This window comes from Diplotaxodon limnothrissa, linkage group LG7, assembly GCF_057381915.1.
Source record: "Diplotaxodon limnothrissa isolate DT_005_m linkage group LG7, D_limnothrissa_male_GT1.1, whole genome shotgun sequence".
Taxonomy (NCBI): domain Eukaryota; kingdom Metazoa; phylum Chordata; class Actinopteri; order Cichliformes; family Cichlidae; genus Diplotaxodon; species Diplotaxodon limnothrissa.
In genome coordinates this window covers 63,959,647-63,974,066 of record NC_140602.1, presented here as the reverse complement: position 1 = coordinate 63,974,066, position 14,420 = coordinate 63,959,647, and the positions used below count along the sequence as shown (strand labels likewise).

The window sequence follows — 14,420 nt, the reverse complement described above, 5'->3', positions numbered from 1 at the left end:
ATAATGACAGTATGTCAAAACTGGAGATTTAACATTCCAGAGTTGAATTAAAACCTGCTTCCTCTATCGCATTTATCCCAGAAAGTCAGTGCTGAACTTGAATGAGCTGGGTCAGGTGAATGGTTTAGCTGGCGGAGCAGCTGGAGGTGAAGATGAGGAGCTTCCAGCCCCACATGAGTTGGGAGAGGAGCTGAAATTCACTGGGAGGTATATAACTGAAAAGGATTATACCACTCCAGTTACAGTATGTTTAATTCTGCATTTCTAAATGAGCACCCCACTCTGTTTAAACAGGATTGGTGGTGGATTATGGCTGGATATCAAAAGGAAGATCCCATGGTATTGCAGTGATATTTATGATGGTTTCCATATCCAGTCCATCTCTGCTGTGCTATTCATCTACCTAGGCTGCATTACCAATGCTATCACCTTTGGAGGACTACTAGGGGATGCTACTGACAATTACCAGGTCAGAGAGGTCCAAAGTAATACATAGCACATAGCACAAAACATGACATATTATTATCTGTTCCCTATTTTTCTCATAGGGAGTGATGGAGAGTTTTCTTGGCACTGCTTTAGCAGGAAGTGTCTTTTGCTTGTTTGGAGGACAGCCTCTCATCATTTTGAGTTCAACTGGGCCCATTCTCATCTTTGAAAAACTGCTTTATGAGTTCAGCAAGTAAGATGCACTAGAACACAGTTGAATTCTATATTAAAAAAAACAAACGTAAACATAAACATCTCTACCTTATATCATTGTCAATACAGAAACAATGATGTGGACTATATGGAGCTTCGTCTGTGGATTGGCCTTCACTCGTGTCTGCAGTGTTTTTTACTGGTTTTTTCAGATGCTAGCTACATCATCAAATATATGACCCGATTCACAGAGGAGGGTTTCTCCAGCCTCATTTCTTTTATATTCATTTCTGATGCAATCAAGAAGATGGTAGGTAATATTTTTTAATCTAATATGGTTAAGCATCCAATGTTTTTTGCTTTTATCCTTACATCTCCTTTTATCGTACACTCTGCAAACATTTCACACAACAGAGACACAACACTTATGATGCACCATAGTACACTGCCCATAAAGTCCAGTAAGCTGACATTGAAAAAAAAAAATCTGGCACACACTAGATAATTATCTTGTAGGAAAAAAAAATCTCACAAGATAAGTTTCTTACAGGAAAACAGATGATCTTGTGCATAAAAATTATTATTTTATGCATACAAGTTATAATCCAATCTTCTGTGTAGAAGAATATACATTTGTGCAAAAATATCTTGTGCAAGGAAAAAAATGGCGATGGGAATTTAGGTGTTACACAAAGAGAAAAATGGTTTGTTCTTCGCAGGTCGGAGCCTTTAAATATTACCCAATCAACCGTGGCTTCAAACCTGATTACATTACAGCTTATAAGTGTGAATGCATCGCTCCAGACCAGGGTGAGTCTTCAAACTATTTTTTTTTTTTTATTTTATGTTAATATTTTATTTAATTTTATTTTCTGTTATTGTTGGGGTGGGGTGGACATGGCAATGACCAGGTTCAGATTACAGAAATGAGCTTGTTAATACATGAGCATCAGCGGATTTGATTGGTGTGTCTTTGAACTCCGGAAATATAGAGGGTTACCTGTTTCTTCCTGCTTCCACTCCATTTGCAATTCTGAGCTCCTTTTATTGTATGTTGATATATCTAATTATATCATAAATCCCCAGGAGATTGATATTGGTCTTTCCATGTCAGTATGGAAAAGGGGCGAGCAATGAGATGATGTCGTACAAAACATAGAAGATGATGTCTTCTATGCTTTGTATGGTGGCCCACAAATAAAATTTATTATTATTACTATGTGACACACACTTAATGGCCACAAGTATCAGATCACATCCCTTAGTTTTTGAATCCAGTTGTTTTTGGTCCCATTGCCACAGGTGTATAAAATCAGGGACCTAGCCATGCAGTCTGCCTGGCTCTGGGTTGTTCTAATGAGTTCACTGAATTTGGGGATAGTACCAGAGGTGGGACCAAGTCATTGTTTTGCAAGTCTCAAGTAAGTCTCAAGTCTTTATCCTCAAGTCTCAAGTCAAGTCTCAAGTAATGTCAGGCAAGTCAGAGTCGAGTCTCAAGTCACTGGTGTAAAAGTCCAAGTAAAGTCACAAGTCTGAAATTTTGAATTTCAAGTCCTTTCGAGTCTTTAAAAAAAAACCGAAAAAAAGCATGTTGCAGTTATGCTAAATGTAAATATTAGACCATGTAATTTTTAAATCTGTGTTTTTCTCAACACATGACAAAATAGTGAACGTAGAAAATATACACAAATTGTGAAATTGCACCTCTTTAAAATGCAGCTCAATTAAACCTAGCTCCAAGAATAATTTTCACCGACAGTTCTGAGATAAGCTGCATGTTATTCTTGGATGCGGTTGTAGGACCGGCTTTAAAATCGCATGACAAAAATATCATACATAAATAAATGATATTTTTTTTAAAATATCATTTAAAAAAAAAAACTGCATCACCAACGTAGCCTGGAAAACATTTGCTAGTTAGATGAAGTCAGCTATCTCATCGTAGCATATTTATATGCATATTTATAATCATACGCTTCTTGGAGTGAGTGCATACACTCATGAAGTTTAGTAACTTCCGGTCACTGCAACAAGCCCAGGTACAGTTTACCGACGGATGGGTGCAGGACCTTGAAATGCACCGTGTAGAAAGTAAAGACCATCGTACGTATCATAAGTTTACCAGTCTCACAAATCGTCGTCATAAATACACATTCGTTAACCGTTTATTAATAGGACCTTTGAGCTCAACGGTAATTAATTAGTAGTGGAAATAATTTCTGGTATGCATCACAGAAATGTAGCAGTGACAATAATATTGTATGCTGTAATCGTACTGGACAATTAGTGATACAAAACAACTGTTTTATCCTGTGAATAAAAGTATGTGTTTTTGTTAATGTACCATAATAACAGAAGCGAAACGCCATATTGTGTCAGGACAATTTACTATTTATGCACAATAAATAAAGGAGCATAGCGCGACAATTTCTGTTCAGCGCCAGACTTGCTTGTAACCTATATCACCAATTATGTTAAGAAAAATGACGCATTAACTACAACAGCAGACTGACCTTTGTGGAAATGCTTGGAGCAGACTAACCTGTGAGCTGGAGTGTTCTGGGACGTTATATTTGGTCTTTGAATGGCTGCAATCCAGGCCATCCGTCGCGTCTTTGTCACTTCGGAAACATGGCTCGAACAATTTCTCTTCAACGACGTAATCCGATAACAACCGATCTCTTTACCCGTCAGCTTCCCGTGGCTGTCATGCAACCGGCTATTGCAGTTAATAACACAACAGCTTCTTGACATTTTTGTGTTTCTTTTTATCGCTGTGTGACTGATTTCAATTGAAAGCCTGCGTGCGCTAGTACCGCTTGCCACGAGTTCCCAGAATCCTTTGCGGTTCTACCAGTGAATGACATCACAGTTTCAATCTCTATATAATATGCATGTTAAATTTTATATTTGGGGTAAAATATCAAGTCTTTTCAAGTAAACCGGTTCAAGTCCAATTCAAGTCCCAAGTCATTGGTGTAAAAGTCCAAGTCAAGTCACAAGTCTTAGAACATTTTTTCAAGTCAAGTCTAAAGTCATAAAATTAATGACTCGAGTCTGACTCGAGTCCAAGTCATGTGACTCGAGTCCACACCTCTGGATAGTACTATAACAGGATGCCACTGGCACAACAATTCAGCCTGTGAAATTTCATCCTTTCCAAGAATAAATTTCATAATCATTTATAGATGATCGTGGAATATCCAATATCATCTATAAATTATATTTATTGCAAAGTGGAAGCATTTAGAAACCACAGCAAATCTGACATAAAGTGACAAACCATGTACATTTACAGAGTGTGGTCATAGGTGCAGTTCACATTAAATAATAGTTCCCAGCACTGACTGCAGCGTCCTAAACTCCTTCCTTCTCCTTCAGTTAACATCAGCACAGTGCACCAAGAGCTTTGTTGTATGGGTTTTCGAGCAGCCCCTGTAGGCAATGTGTATTTTTGTCCATGTATTTATACAGTGTGTATGTAAGGTGTTTGGAATCAATTTTGGATACATTTAATTAAGTTACTTTTTAGCATCATTAATAGACTTAGGAAGTCCCTCTACCTTTTTAAATGCATTGCAAAGAAAATATTAGGATACTGTGAAAAACTATTTGCTCCCTTCCTGATTTCATTTGTACTTTTTTCCCCTATTTGTCACTGTTGCATGTTTCAGATCATCAAACAAATTTTAACATTAGACAAAGATAACCTGAGTAAATGCAGTTCTTAAATGATTATTTCACATGCTAAGGCAAAAAAGATTAATCAATATCATCCGTGAAAAAGTAATTGCCCCCTCATAACTGGTTGTGCTACCTTGGCAGCAAGAAGTGCCATCAAGCATTTGCAATAACTGCCAGAGAATCTTTCTTATGGCTCTGGATCTGAATCCAAAGCATCTAAATCAGATTTAAGTTCACATTGTATCAGGTAGGTTTGGATATTAAGGAATCATCATTTTAAAAACTGTATTTGTATTTATTTATTTTATCTTTGTCTAATATTAAAACATGTTTGGTTGTCTGTGTTCCTGATGGACATATTTGATTGCATAAGAAGCATGTGTTTAGTTTGTACTCTGTCATGATTTTGTGTACTTTTGTTTCTGCTTCATATTTGAATGCTCACTAAAAAAGTGAGTACACATCTAAATATCTCTTGTAAACATTCCAATATAATGAAAAAATTGTGATTGAACTGGGATATAGAAAGTTATATTGCATTGTTAACACTATTACGTAAAGCTTTACATTTTATATTATCCATCATTCATTCTTTTTTTCTTTCTCTTCTTCAACTTATGCCTTTTCCTCTTCAGCACCTGCACTGGGCTTGAATGCTTCAGCTCCACTTACAGATGATAATATGACTCTGCTGGTAAGTGACAGAAGACCACAAAGAGTTACATTAGCGTCACTTTCATGAATTTTCATTATTCCCATTGGTGAAAATAATTTGTATCTCAGTTTATTTGGCTGTTTTGATCTGCACATGGTATGATATGAACAAATTTGAACTAAAGACTAAGTGAAGTAATTGAGGCCCCTATTTATCAAGCATTTTAGTGAAGGAAGTTAGCCTGGGACAATAATTCTTTAGCTGCGCCAACTTTAAACACTTTTTCAGCTTTCTTAAATTATGTAATGAATCCTAATTTAATTTAATTTTAATCATAATTAATTTTCATTTATCTTTTCTTGTCATTTACTAAACAAAACTGAACCCTTTTGATTTAGAAAAAATGGCTGTCATCCATTTTTAACAAATTGCTTTGGCTTTTTTTCAGACAAAATGGTTTATATTTAATGCATTTAGAATTATGATGTTGTGTGCATAAACTCTATGTTGTTACTAAAATATCTCACATTGATTTGCAAAGCCAAGTTTTAATTAAATGTTGTTTGTGTTGCAATCTTTGCTCTTCACTGGAGTGAGGGGAGGCTCTGGACAGTGCATGCTCAATCAGTAGCAACCTGTCACTAACTGTCAAGGAAGGCCCACCCATTTCACCATCCTTCTGGACACTCCTAAGGATCATAATTTTAAAAATGAATATCACATTGTATTCAAAACAACTTGAAATGGAGTCCATTAACTCACTCTAAAGTGTTTACTGACATTAGAGAATTAAGGAAACCAAAATCTGTTTTTTTCATTGACTCCTCACCTGGCTATTAGAAAGAACTGCTGAGGCTTAAGACACTTCAACTTTGGCTTTAATTTTTAGACTTTAGAAGCTACACCTAGATGTCTCTTTTTTTTCCAGCCACAAAATGCTATGCTGGCCAGTATAACTCTATTTTACCAGATCTAAAACTGTACCTCCTTTTATACTACATGTCATAGTCATACAGGAATTTTATGGCTGAGACTAAACAACTTTTCATCATAAGTATATTACACAGAGAGATTGCGATGTAGACAGGAACAGCCACAGTTTTAATGACAATCTTAGATAGTGGACAACCTCCTGAATGACACTCATAGCATTCATTAGTGTTAAAAGGCAAAAACATGAACTGTTATATTTTGCTCTATATTCACAAGAGAAAAAAAATATGACCAGTAAAGTTCCCCTACAGATGGCAGATACTACTACTAAAGAGTTTTGGGGTTGTTACTGTAAGAGTGATACATACATATATACAGACTGATGAATTTTGATTGATCAGTCCATAATACCTTCTTCCAGTCTTCAGTAGTCCAATGGCGATGTTTCATGTCCCAGGAAAGCCTCTTTGTCTTATTCTGACTTTTTACCAATGGCTTTCTTGCTGCAGCTCATCCTGTCAAACCTGAGCTCGAAGTCTACTCTTCACAGTTGAAACTGAGGCTTGCTTGATGACCACTGTTAAGCTGTGCTTCAAGCTGTTGTCCTGCAAGCTGCCTATCACGCAAGCTGTTAACTCCCAGAAACTTGTCCTCTGATTCGGTTTTGGCTCGCATCAACATCTCCAGCATGGTCAGTGGCATGGTCAGAGACAACATGAAATAGAGCCGGTTTGCAGATTTGCAATCCTCTGAGTGAAGAGATTGCTGCACTTCACAGGATTATATATGGCTGTTAGCACACGCCATGTAGCGTACGCACTCTCCCCCTGGGCCCAGCTACTCATAAACTTGTGCAGAGAGCTGGACATCCTGTATTGAACAATGATAGTGTGTGATTAGATCCTCAAAGCTTCACAATTCTTGGATGAATGATGATGAAATTTTGCTCTGTTATTAACCTACATCAAATGAATAGCTTTAGCTGACTTGTGTTTAAAAATGGTTATTTTAGAGTGTTTAAATACTCAGATTCAGTGTACTGATACTGACTGCAGGTGACCTCGGCTGGCTGGAAGTCAAGCATTGTTTTTCAAGCAGATTTTTCTGATGGCTACTCTGATTATTATACAGCTTTTAAAAAACTGTATAATGCCATTAAGCGTTATTTAAAAGTGTTAGTCTATTCCTCAGAAAGCAGCAGGAAAAGCATACAAATTCCATCATGATTTTTAATTTGCAACTCTAAATTTCATAAAGCTGGGATACAATGCTTTCTCCTATGTGGCAACATTTTAAAAAACATAATGTAAAGGTCCAAAATGAAGTTCAGTGTGATTCCTATAATTGAGTCCACTTGCTTGATAAATATGGGCCAAGACAGCGGCGTTAATCCAGCCATCAGAAAGCACTGTGGCTTTCAGTTATATGTGTTGTGTTTTTTTCTTTTGTTATTGCTTGTTTTTTTTTCTCTTTCTTGTGTCTGCTTTTTCTCCACTCCGCTACCTATCCATCAATTTTCCCTTCTCTGCTATGCTTCTTCCTTCCTCATCCCTTCGATTCTCTACTTTTGCTTCTCCTTCTGCCGTTGTCGTTTTTAGTTTAACTTAACAGATCTGGACTGGAGTCAGCTGAGTAAGAAAGAATGTGTCAAGTATGGTGGTATGCTGGTGGGGAACTCCTGTAAGTATGTTCCTGACCTGGCCCTCATGTCCTTCATCCTCTTCTTTGGCACCTACTCCATGACAGTGTCTCTTAAGAAGTTCAAGTTTAGCCGCTACTTCCCAACAAAGGTAAGCAAATCCTTATACTCAATAACTGCAGGAAGAAAACTCTCCCAGGCTGCCTTTAATTCCTGCATGTGAAATGCTGGTTTCCTTTAATTTGATGTTATGCCTATAATTACAGCATCAAAGTAGTGGCATTTAAAGAACAACGCTGGTGATGTTCCTTTTAAGGTCAAAAAGATCTACCAAGTAGGCTATTGTAAAACTCATTTTTACAATAATAGTCACTTAGACTAAAAGGCTAGTTTTAGAGCCTCTTTAAGTGGGATGATCTGCTTGTTTAGCTATTTTAGCATCTGAATGGTTCAGTTTTCAGCTTTCATGCAAGCACTTAGGCTTCACAGAGGACTGAAAACATCCAAACTTGTATACTTCTGTAATGTTGCATGATGAAAATGAAGAGCAACACCTAAATACCAATGAGACTATGGAACAGATGAGAAATAATGATTTGAACACATAAAGCTAGCTTTAAGGTATTGTTTGGCTACTATAAACAGAAGCACTTTCAATTTCTCACAAGATTTAGAGTGAGTGTTAAATTGTTCTCAAAAAAATGACACATCAAGGGAAGTGCCTAATAGGCAAAGACAAATGCCATCATAGAAGACATCCAAACGTCTGCCAAGAGATTTCTGGCATGGCATAATTATATGTACTTTGTCTACTTACTTACGTAGTCCATCTAAATATACTCATTAGAAATGTAGAATATTGCCAGTGTTTTACTTTAAAACTTCACCTACACAGTATGTGCTCGTTATCCAGACAACCAACCTTACACTTCCATATGTTTACCAGAATGTTCTCTCCATGTTGTTCCCCCCCCCCCCCCCCCCCCTCCACTGCTTTCCACGTATGTGCTCCAGCTTCGCACACTGATCAGTGATTTTGCCATCATCATTTCTATCCTGGTCTTCTGTGGGTTGGATTGTCTGTTGGCGCTGGACACACCCAAACTGCACGTACCCACTGAACTCAAGGTCCACCCTTTCCTAAATACCTCTCTCATCTTGTCAGACCTTGTTCTTAGGACACTGCTGGCCACTCAATTCTTTCCTCAGCAATGTAGTTGTTTACGCATCTAAACAGGATTTGGAGTGTGTGGATTGATCAATTTTACACTTTAACTGAGTAAATAATCTCTTTTCTCTTTTCACTGTCTTGCTTTCCTCATGTATCTACCACTTTCTTATACTTAAACGTATGTCTCCCGTCATCACTTTTACTGTGCACATTTGTCTTTGCCCTTCTTTTGTCCTGTGTAATTGTATATGGGCTGACCTATAGCTGAGGAAGCTAATCAGTGACTTTGCCATCTTCATGTCAATCATGTCCTTTGTGGGTCTCGATATGCTGATGGAGTTAGACACACCCAAACTTATCGTGCCAACAGAGTTCAAGGTATTTGATTTTTCACAAAATTTTTAAAAAATATATATATATATTCTGTCACTTCAAAGAATAATTATACTTCTAACAAGAGCACTCAATGAGCCCAACTCTCCCCAAGCAGCAAGAGCTATACTAAAACTTATATTGATGTCAGCATTGGTAATGTGGAAATCCCCAATTATGACATTGCTTTCGTAGATCATTTTTGCTGATGTCAGAACAATATGGAAATCTTTTGCAGTATATTCATCTCTTTGTGTCATTATGAAGTCATAATGTTGTATTGGAAAAGAAAAAAGTTTTTGAAGAGCTCAAAAAGAAAATGTTTATGTTTATCTTTAAAGTTTGGAAGTGATTCAATGGAAACTTAGGCTTTTCCCCTAATTTGTGGGACCCTGACTTTATATTTTGTTATCTTTACCTATATGTTTGGACCAGAATTGGCTAAAATCGTTGGCTTCTACAAGCTGTAAAAAATTGATATTTTAATATATACTGAAAGCAGTCTAAAGTACATTGTTGTATAAAGCACTTTGAATGCTCAGGTAGAGTAAAAAAGTACAAGATAAGAACCAGTCTATTTACCATTTACCATGCAGTGTGTGATTTTTGCAAAACTTCATGGCATTATTCTGATGTCATAGGTCATCGCATAGAAAAAATAGAAATACATTGCTCTCCATGCCGTTTCATATAAAAAATTACTCAATGTTTCCTTGAATTTTTTTTCTCCCAGTATCAACTTCGATCTTGAGCCTTAACTGTGAAGATCAAATAGTGCTCTGCATCAAATGGTACTCATGTCCACTGAGGCCTAGTATATTAATGTGAATTTTAAAAACCATAAAATAGAGGTTTATATAACATTTTTACTGATTTCCACATGTGCTGTGTCCTTGACCCAATTTTCACCTAAGTTAAATCAGCTCAAACTGTTACTGGTATTGACCATTACACAAAGTCTGAAAATGATATCTTGAATACTGTCCCTAAGACATATATATGTGTTTAATTTCAGGTTTTTTCCCTCCTTAATTCTGGGTGCATGCTAGCAATGGTTAGAAAATAACTTTTAATGTAGTTGCTGTTATATTGTTGTTATCATATTGGAAGTTTTTATACTTCTAACATGATATGAATTATGCTTCCAATATCGCCACCTATGTATAGCTCTTTAAAGGGAACCATTTCAGGTTTACATTCACTGGACACTTTATTAGATATGCCTTGCAATGTAAACCCCATTTTAGCTTTAGTCTTAATGCTTTGTAGGATAGATTGAACAAGTTGGTGGAAAATATGTTTATGTAGGTTCTCATTCATCCAACTCATGGTAGGCTAAGAAAATTGGACTTTAAGCTTTTGGAATATGTTTCAACTCACAGGCTTCTTCAGTTTTAAAACTGAAAGGTGACGAGTTCCAGGTATTTAAGCCATACTGGAGGCTGTCTCTTAGAAGGTAGTCATTGGCCCACTATTAATGATGTGCAGACACACTTTCTGCTTTTAAGTTTAGGCTTAAAACTTTTCTTTTTGACAAAGCTTATTATTAGCAGGGGATCAGGTGACCCCGAATCCTTCCTTTGTTATGCTGCAATTAGGTTAAGCTGCTGGGGGCTTCACATAATGCGCTGAACGTTTCTCCTTCTCTCACCTCTTTTCACTCACTGTTATACACCACTCTGCATTTACTCATGAGTTATTAATCTCTGGCTCTCATCCACAGTGCGTCTTTTGCCCTGTCTTGTTCCCATCAACCAGTCGTGGCAGATGGCTGTCCCTCCTTGAGCCTTGTTTTGCCGGAGGTTTCTTCCTGTTAAAAGGGAGTTTTTCCTTCCCACTCTTACTAAGTCGTTGCTCAAACGAGATCATTTAATTGTGGGATTTTTTCTGTATTGTTGTAGAGTCCTTGCAATATAAAGCGTCTTGAGGTGATTATATAAATAAAATTGAATTGAAGATGTCTGACATTTTGTGTCGTAAGCCAATAAGTGATGAATGATGGTCATTTGAAGTGGATATAGATTGCTTCTTTTATTCCTGTTTCAAACCATCCATTTTTTTAGTCCAAAATGTGGACATTAGCCATGTAGACCAACCTACAACCACCACCTTTACCCCGGGGGATGCTATACCCTGTATATGTGCCCTCAAAAGATCTACAAAGGAGTCCCAGTTAGACCTATTATTATCAGTATGAAATCAGCCACCTACAGAATTTACAAGCACCTAAGCGGCAGTAGCACCTAGCTACTGGATGGCATCAGGTAGAGCGGGTAACCTACTAATCGGAAGGCTGGTAGTTTGATCCCTGGCTCCTCCAGTCTGCATGTCAAGTATGCAAGTTATGCATCCATCATAGTGTGAATGTGTGTGAATGTAGTTAGAAAGCACTCAGTTTAGAGAAAGTGCTTGTGAGAATGGGTGTGATTGGGTGAATGTGGCATATTGTATAGAACCCTTTGAGTACTCCAGGAGAGTAGAAAAGTGCTACAGTGGCTTGCAAAAGTATTCGGCCCCCTTGAACTTTTCCACATTTTGTCACATTACAGCAACAAACATGAATCAATTTTATTGGAATTCCACGTGAAAGACCAACACAAAGTGGTGCACACGTGAGAAGTGGAACGAAAATCATACATGATTCCAAATATTTTTTACAAATAAATAACTGAAAAGTGGGGAGTGCATAATTATTCGGCCCCCGGAGTCAATACTTTGTAGAACCACCTTTTGCTGCAATTACAGCTGCCAGTCTTTTAGGGTCTGTCTCTACCAGCTTTGCACATCTAGAGACTGAAATCTTTGCCCATTCTTCTTTGCAAAACAGCTCCAGCTCAGTCAGATTAGATGGACAGCGTTTGTGAACAGCAGTTTTCAGATCTTGCCACAGATTCTCGATTGGACTTAGATCTGGACTTTGACTGGGCCATTCTAACACATGGATATGTTTTCTTTTAAACCATAATATTCCCTTTCCCAGGAGGAAAGATCAATAATGGGTCAACAGCCACCTTTAAAGGGAACAACCCCTAAAAGGGTTTAAATACCTGGGACTTTACATATTTTGGTTTTAGAACTAAAGAAGGCATTTGGATGAAAACTGAAACATCTTAAGAAAATTAAAAATGGCCAGTAGCCTTCTTTTTAGACAAGGTGTTAGAAGCATTCAGAGATTTTAATCCATATTAACATGATGGCATCACACAGTTGTTGAAGATTTATAGACTACACATTGGAATATCCCATCCCATTTCAGCACATCTGAAAGGTGCTCTATTGGATTGACATGCGATGCTGGAGGCCATTTGAGTCCAGTGAACACACTGTCACAAAGAAACTAGTTTGACATGAGCTGGGTTTTATGACATGGAGAGTTATCATGCTGGTAGCAGGTGCTACCAGCTCATGCTACTAGGATACAGTACACTGTGGTCCTAAAGGGATGGACAAGGTCAGCAATAATACTCAGGTAGGCTGTCAGGTAGTGCCCAAAATGTGCCAGGAAGCGATCACCAGCAGCAACCTGAACCACTGATGCAAGGCAAGAGTGAATCATGCTTTCATGTTGTTTGGGCCAAATTCTGATCAAAGGAGAATAATCACTCATCATACCAGGGAACATTTTCCAATCTCACTTTGAACATCAGCAGGTCTTTTTGACTAAGTCTATAATCTTAACTCAACTGAGTTATGGCATAGTCAGAAGTAATTTGTGCTTGTATCTGTCACATTTTCACACAAATTGCATTTTCAAATGCTTATACCATAGAGCTTGTTCTACACTCAAATCATTTGTTATTTTCTGGAAGAAAATTTGATTAGATATTTGTGCTAGATATGTGTGCATTTTAACAGGTATACCTAAACAACCAATGAGTGTGTATGGCAACTGTAGTTACTTTTTAAAATAATTTAATATCAAAAAGAAAAGACTTAAATAGTCCAGTTCAATTAAGGCAGGGGTGTCAAACTCAAATACACAGTGGGCCAAAATTCAAAACTGGAACAAAGTCGCGGGCTAACGTTAATATTTATTGAAATATTCCTCCAGATATAAGAATGAATCTTTTCTTATGGACTCAAACACATTTTGCTGAAAAACTGAATATAGAACAAGCAAAGCTTAATACTAAACAATATATATATTAGCTGTATAATACCAGTAGGCCAGCTCCAATAGTAATTTGGTATGGCTTCGCGGGCCAAATGTAATTAGGCTGCGGGCCAAATTTGGCCCGCGGGCCAGAGTTTGACACCTATACACCTATGAATTAAGGTAAGGCACTCGCCCACTTAGAATGGAATTTTACAAACCCATAGAAATTATCCAAGCTATATAAATATGCTATCGTTGTGCAGCTCAACATGTACATGTTTATAAAACATTCAGAGATAAAATGTGCAATTCTTTTTTAGTGTCTAAAATAACAATTTGGCCGATAGCCAATTTTGTTGCTTTTTTTTTCCCCATGTTCCCCTTTTTGTGTCCAGAAAACATATCTCTTTATTATTAAAAACTGATTATTTAAAAATCTCTGTTCTTTAATGCAAAAGTAATATGGCATACTAGACAAATATCATTCATTCAGTAAATGGCATCTTAATTGCTATCATCAGGTCAACATCTGATAAAAGGTGAATCCTCACTGTTCTACCCCTGAAAAAGTAAAATGGCCAAATGGCAGATTAATGGGTTTAAAATGGTAGTGTAGAAAGAAATGGACATAATCACAGTGGCTGAGACGAGCGTTTTCTAGCATATGCATGACTTTTACTTAATAAATGATCTGCACAATTTTTATTTTGCCATTGCAACCTAACACAATTCTCTGATTTCCTCTTTCACTATTTTCTGCTAGTATGGTAGTTTCACTGTATTTATATAGGTTTGAAATATAAAATATTTAACAGATGATTACCTAATGCTTAATAGTGTGCACTTATTATAAAGTGTTACCAATATTTCTTCTTTGTTGTTATACAGCCTACACGTAGTGACCGCGGCTGGCTGGTGATGCCCTTTGGTAAGAACCCCTGGTGGTGGTGTGTGGCCAGTTTCGTTCCTGCTCTTCTGGTCACCATCCTCATCTTCATGGACCAGCAGATTAGTGCTGTCATTGTCAACCGCAAGGAAAACAAATTAAAGGTCTGCAAACACCGAAGATGAAATGGTCACAGAACAGATAAATATATAGAGTATATTAAAAAGTATTCTGCCTAAATGTTAACAGTTATACAGGGAGTGCAGAATTATTAGGCAAGTTGTATTTTTGAGGAATAATTTTATTATTGAACAACAACCATGTTCTCAATGAACCCAAAAA

At 37.1% G+C, this 14,420-nt stretch overlaps 1 protein-coding gene across 1 annotated transcript in view; it reads left to right on the top strand.

The window, feature by feature from the left end:
* slc4a5b (solute carrier family 4 member 5b) overlaps positions 1-14,420 on the top strand; it is a 60,468-nt gene that overhangs the window by 25,632 nt on the left and 20,416 nt on the right. The window contains exons 11-19 of the mRNA XM_085358678.1: positions 82-207; positions 295-469; positions 549-682; positions 772-952; positions 1,362-1,452; positions 4,962-5,020; positions 7,513-7,704; positions 8,989-9,102; positions 14,081-14,242. Of these exons, the coding sequence (XP_085214804.1) occupies positions 82-207; positions 295-469; positions 549-682; positions 772-952; positions 1,362-1,452; positions 4,962-5,020; positions 7,513-7,704; positions 8,989-9,102; positions 14,081-14,242 (1,234 nt within the window). The remainder of the gene's footprint in view (positions 1-81; positions 208-294; positions 470-548; positions 683-771; positions 953-1,361; positions 1,453-4,961; positions 5,021-7,512; positions 7,705-8,988; positions 9,103-14,080; positions 14,243-14,420) is intronic.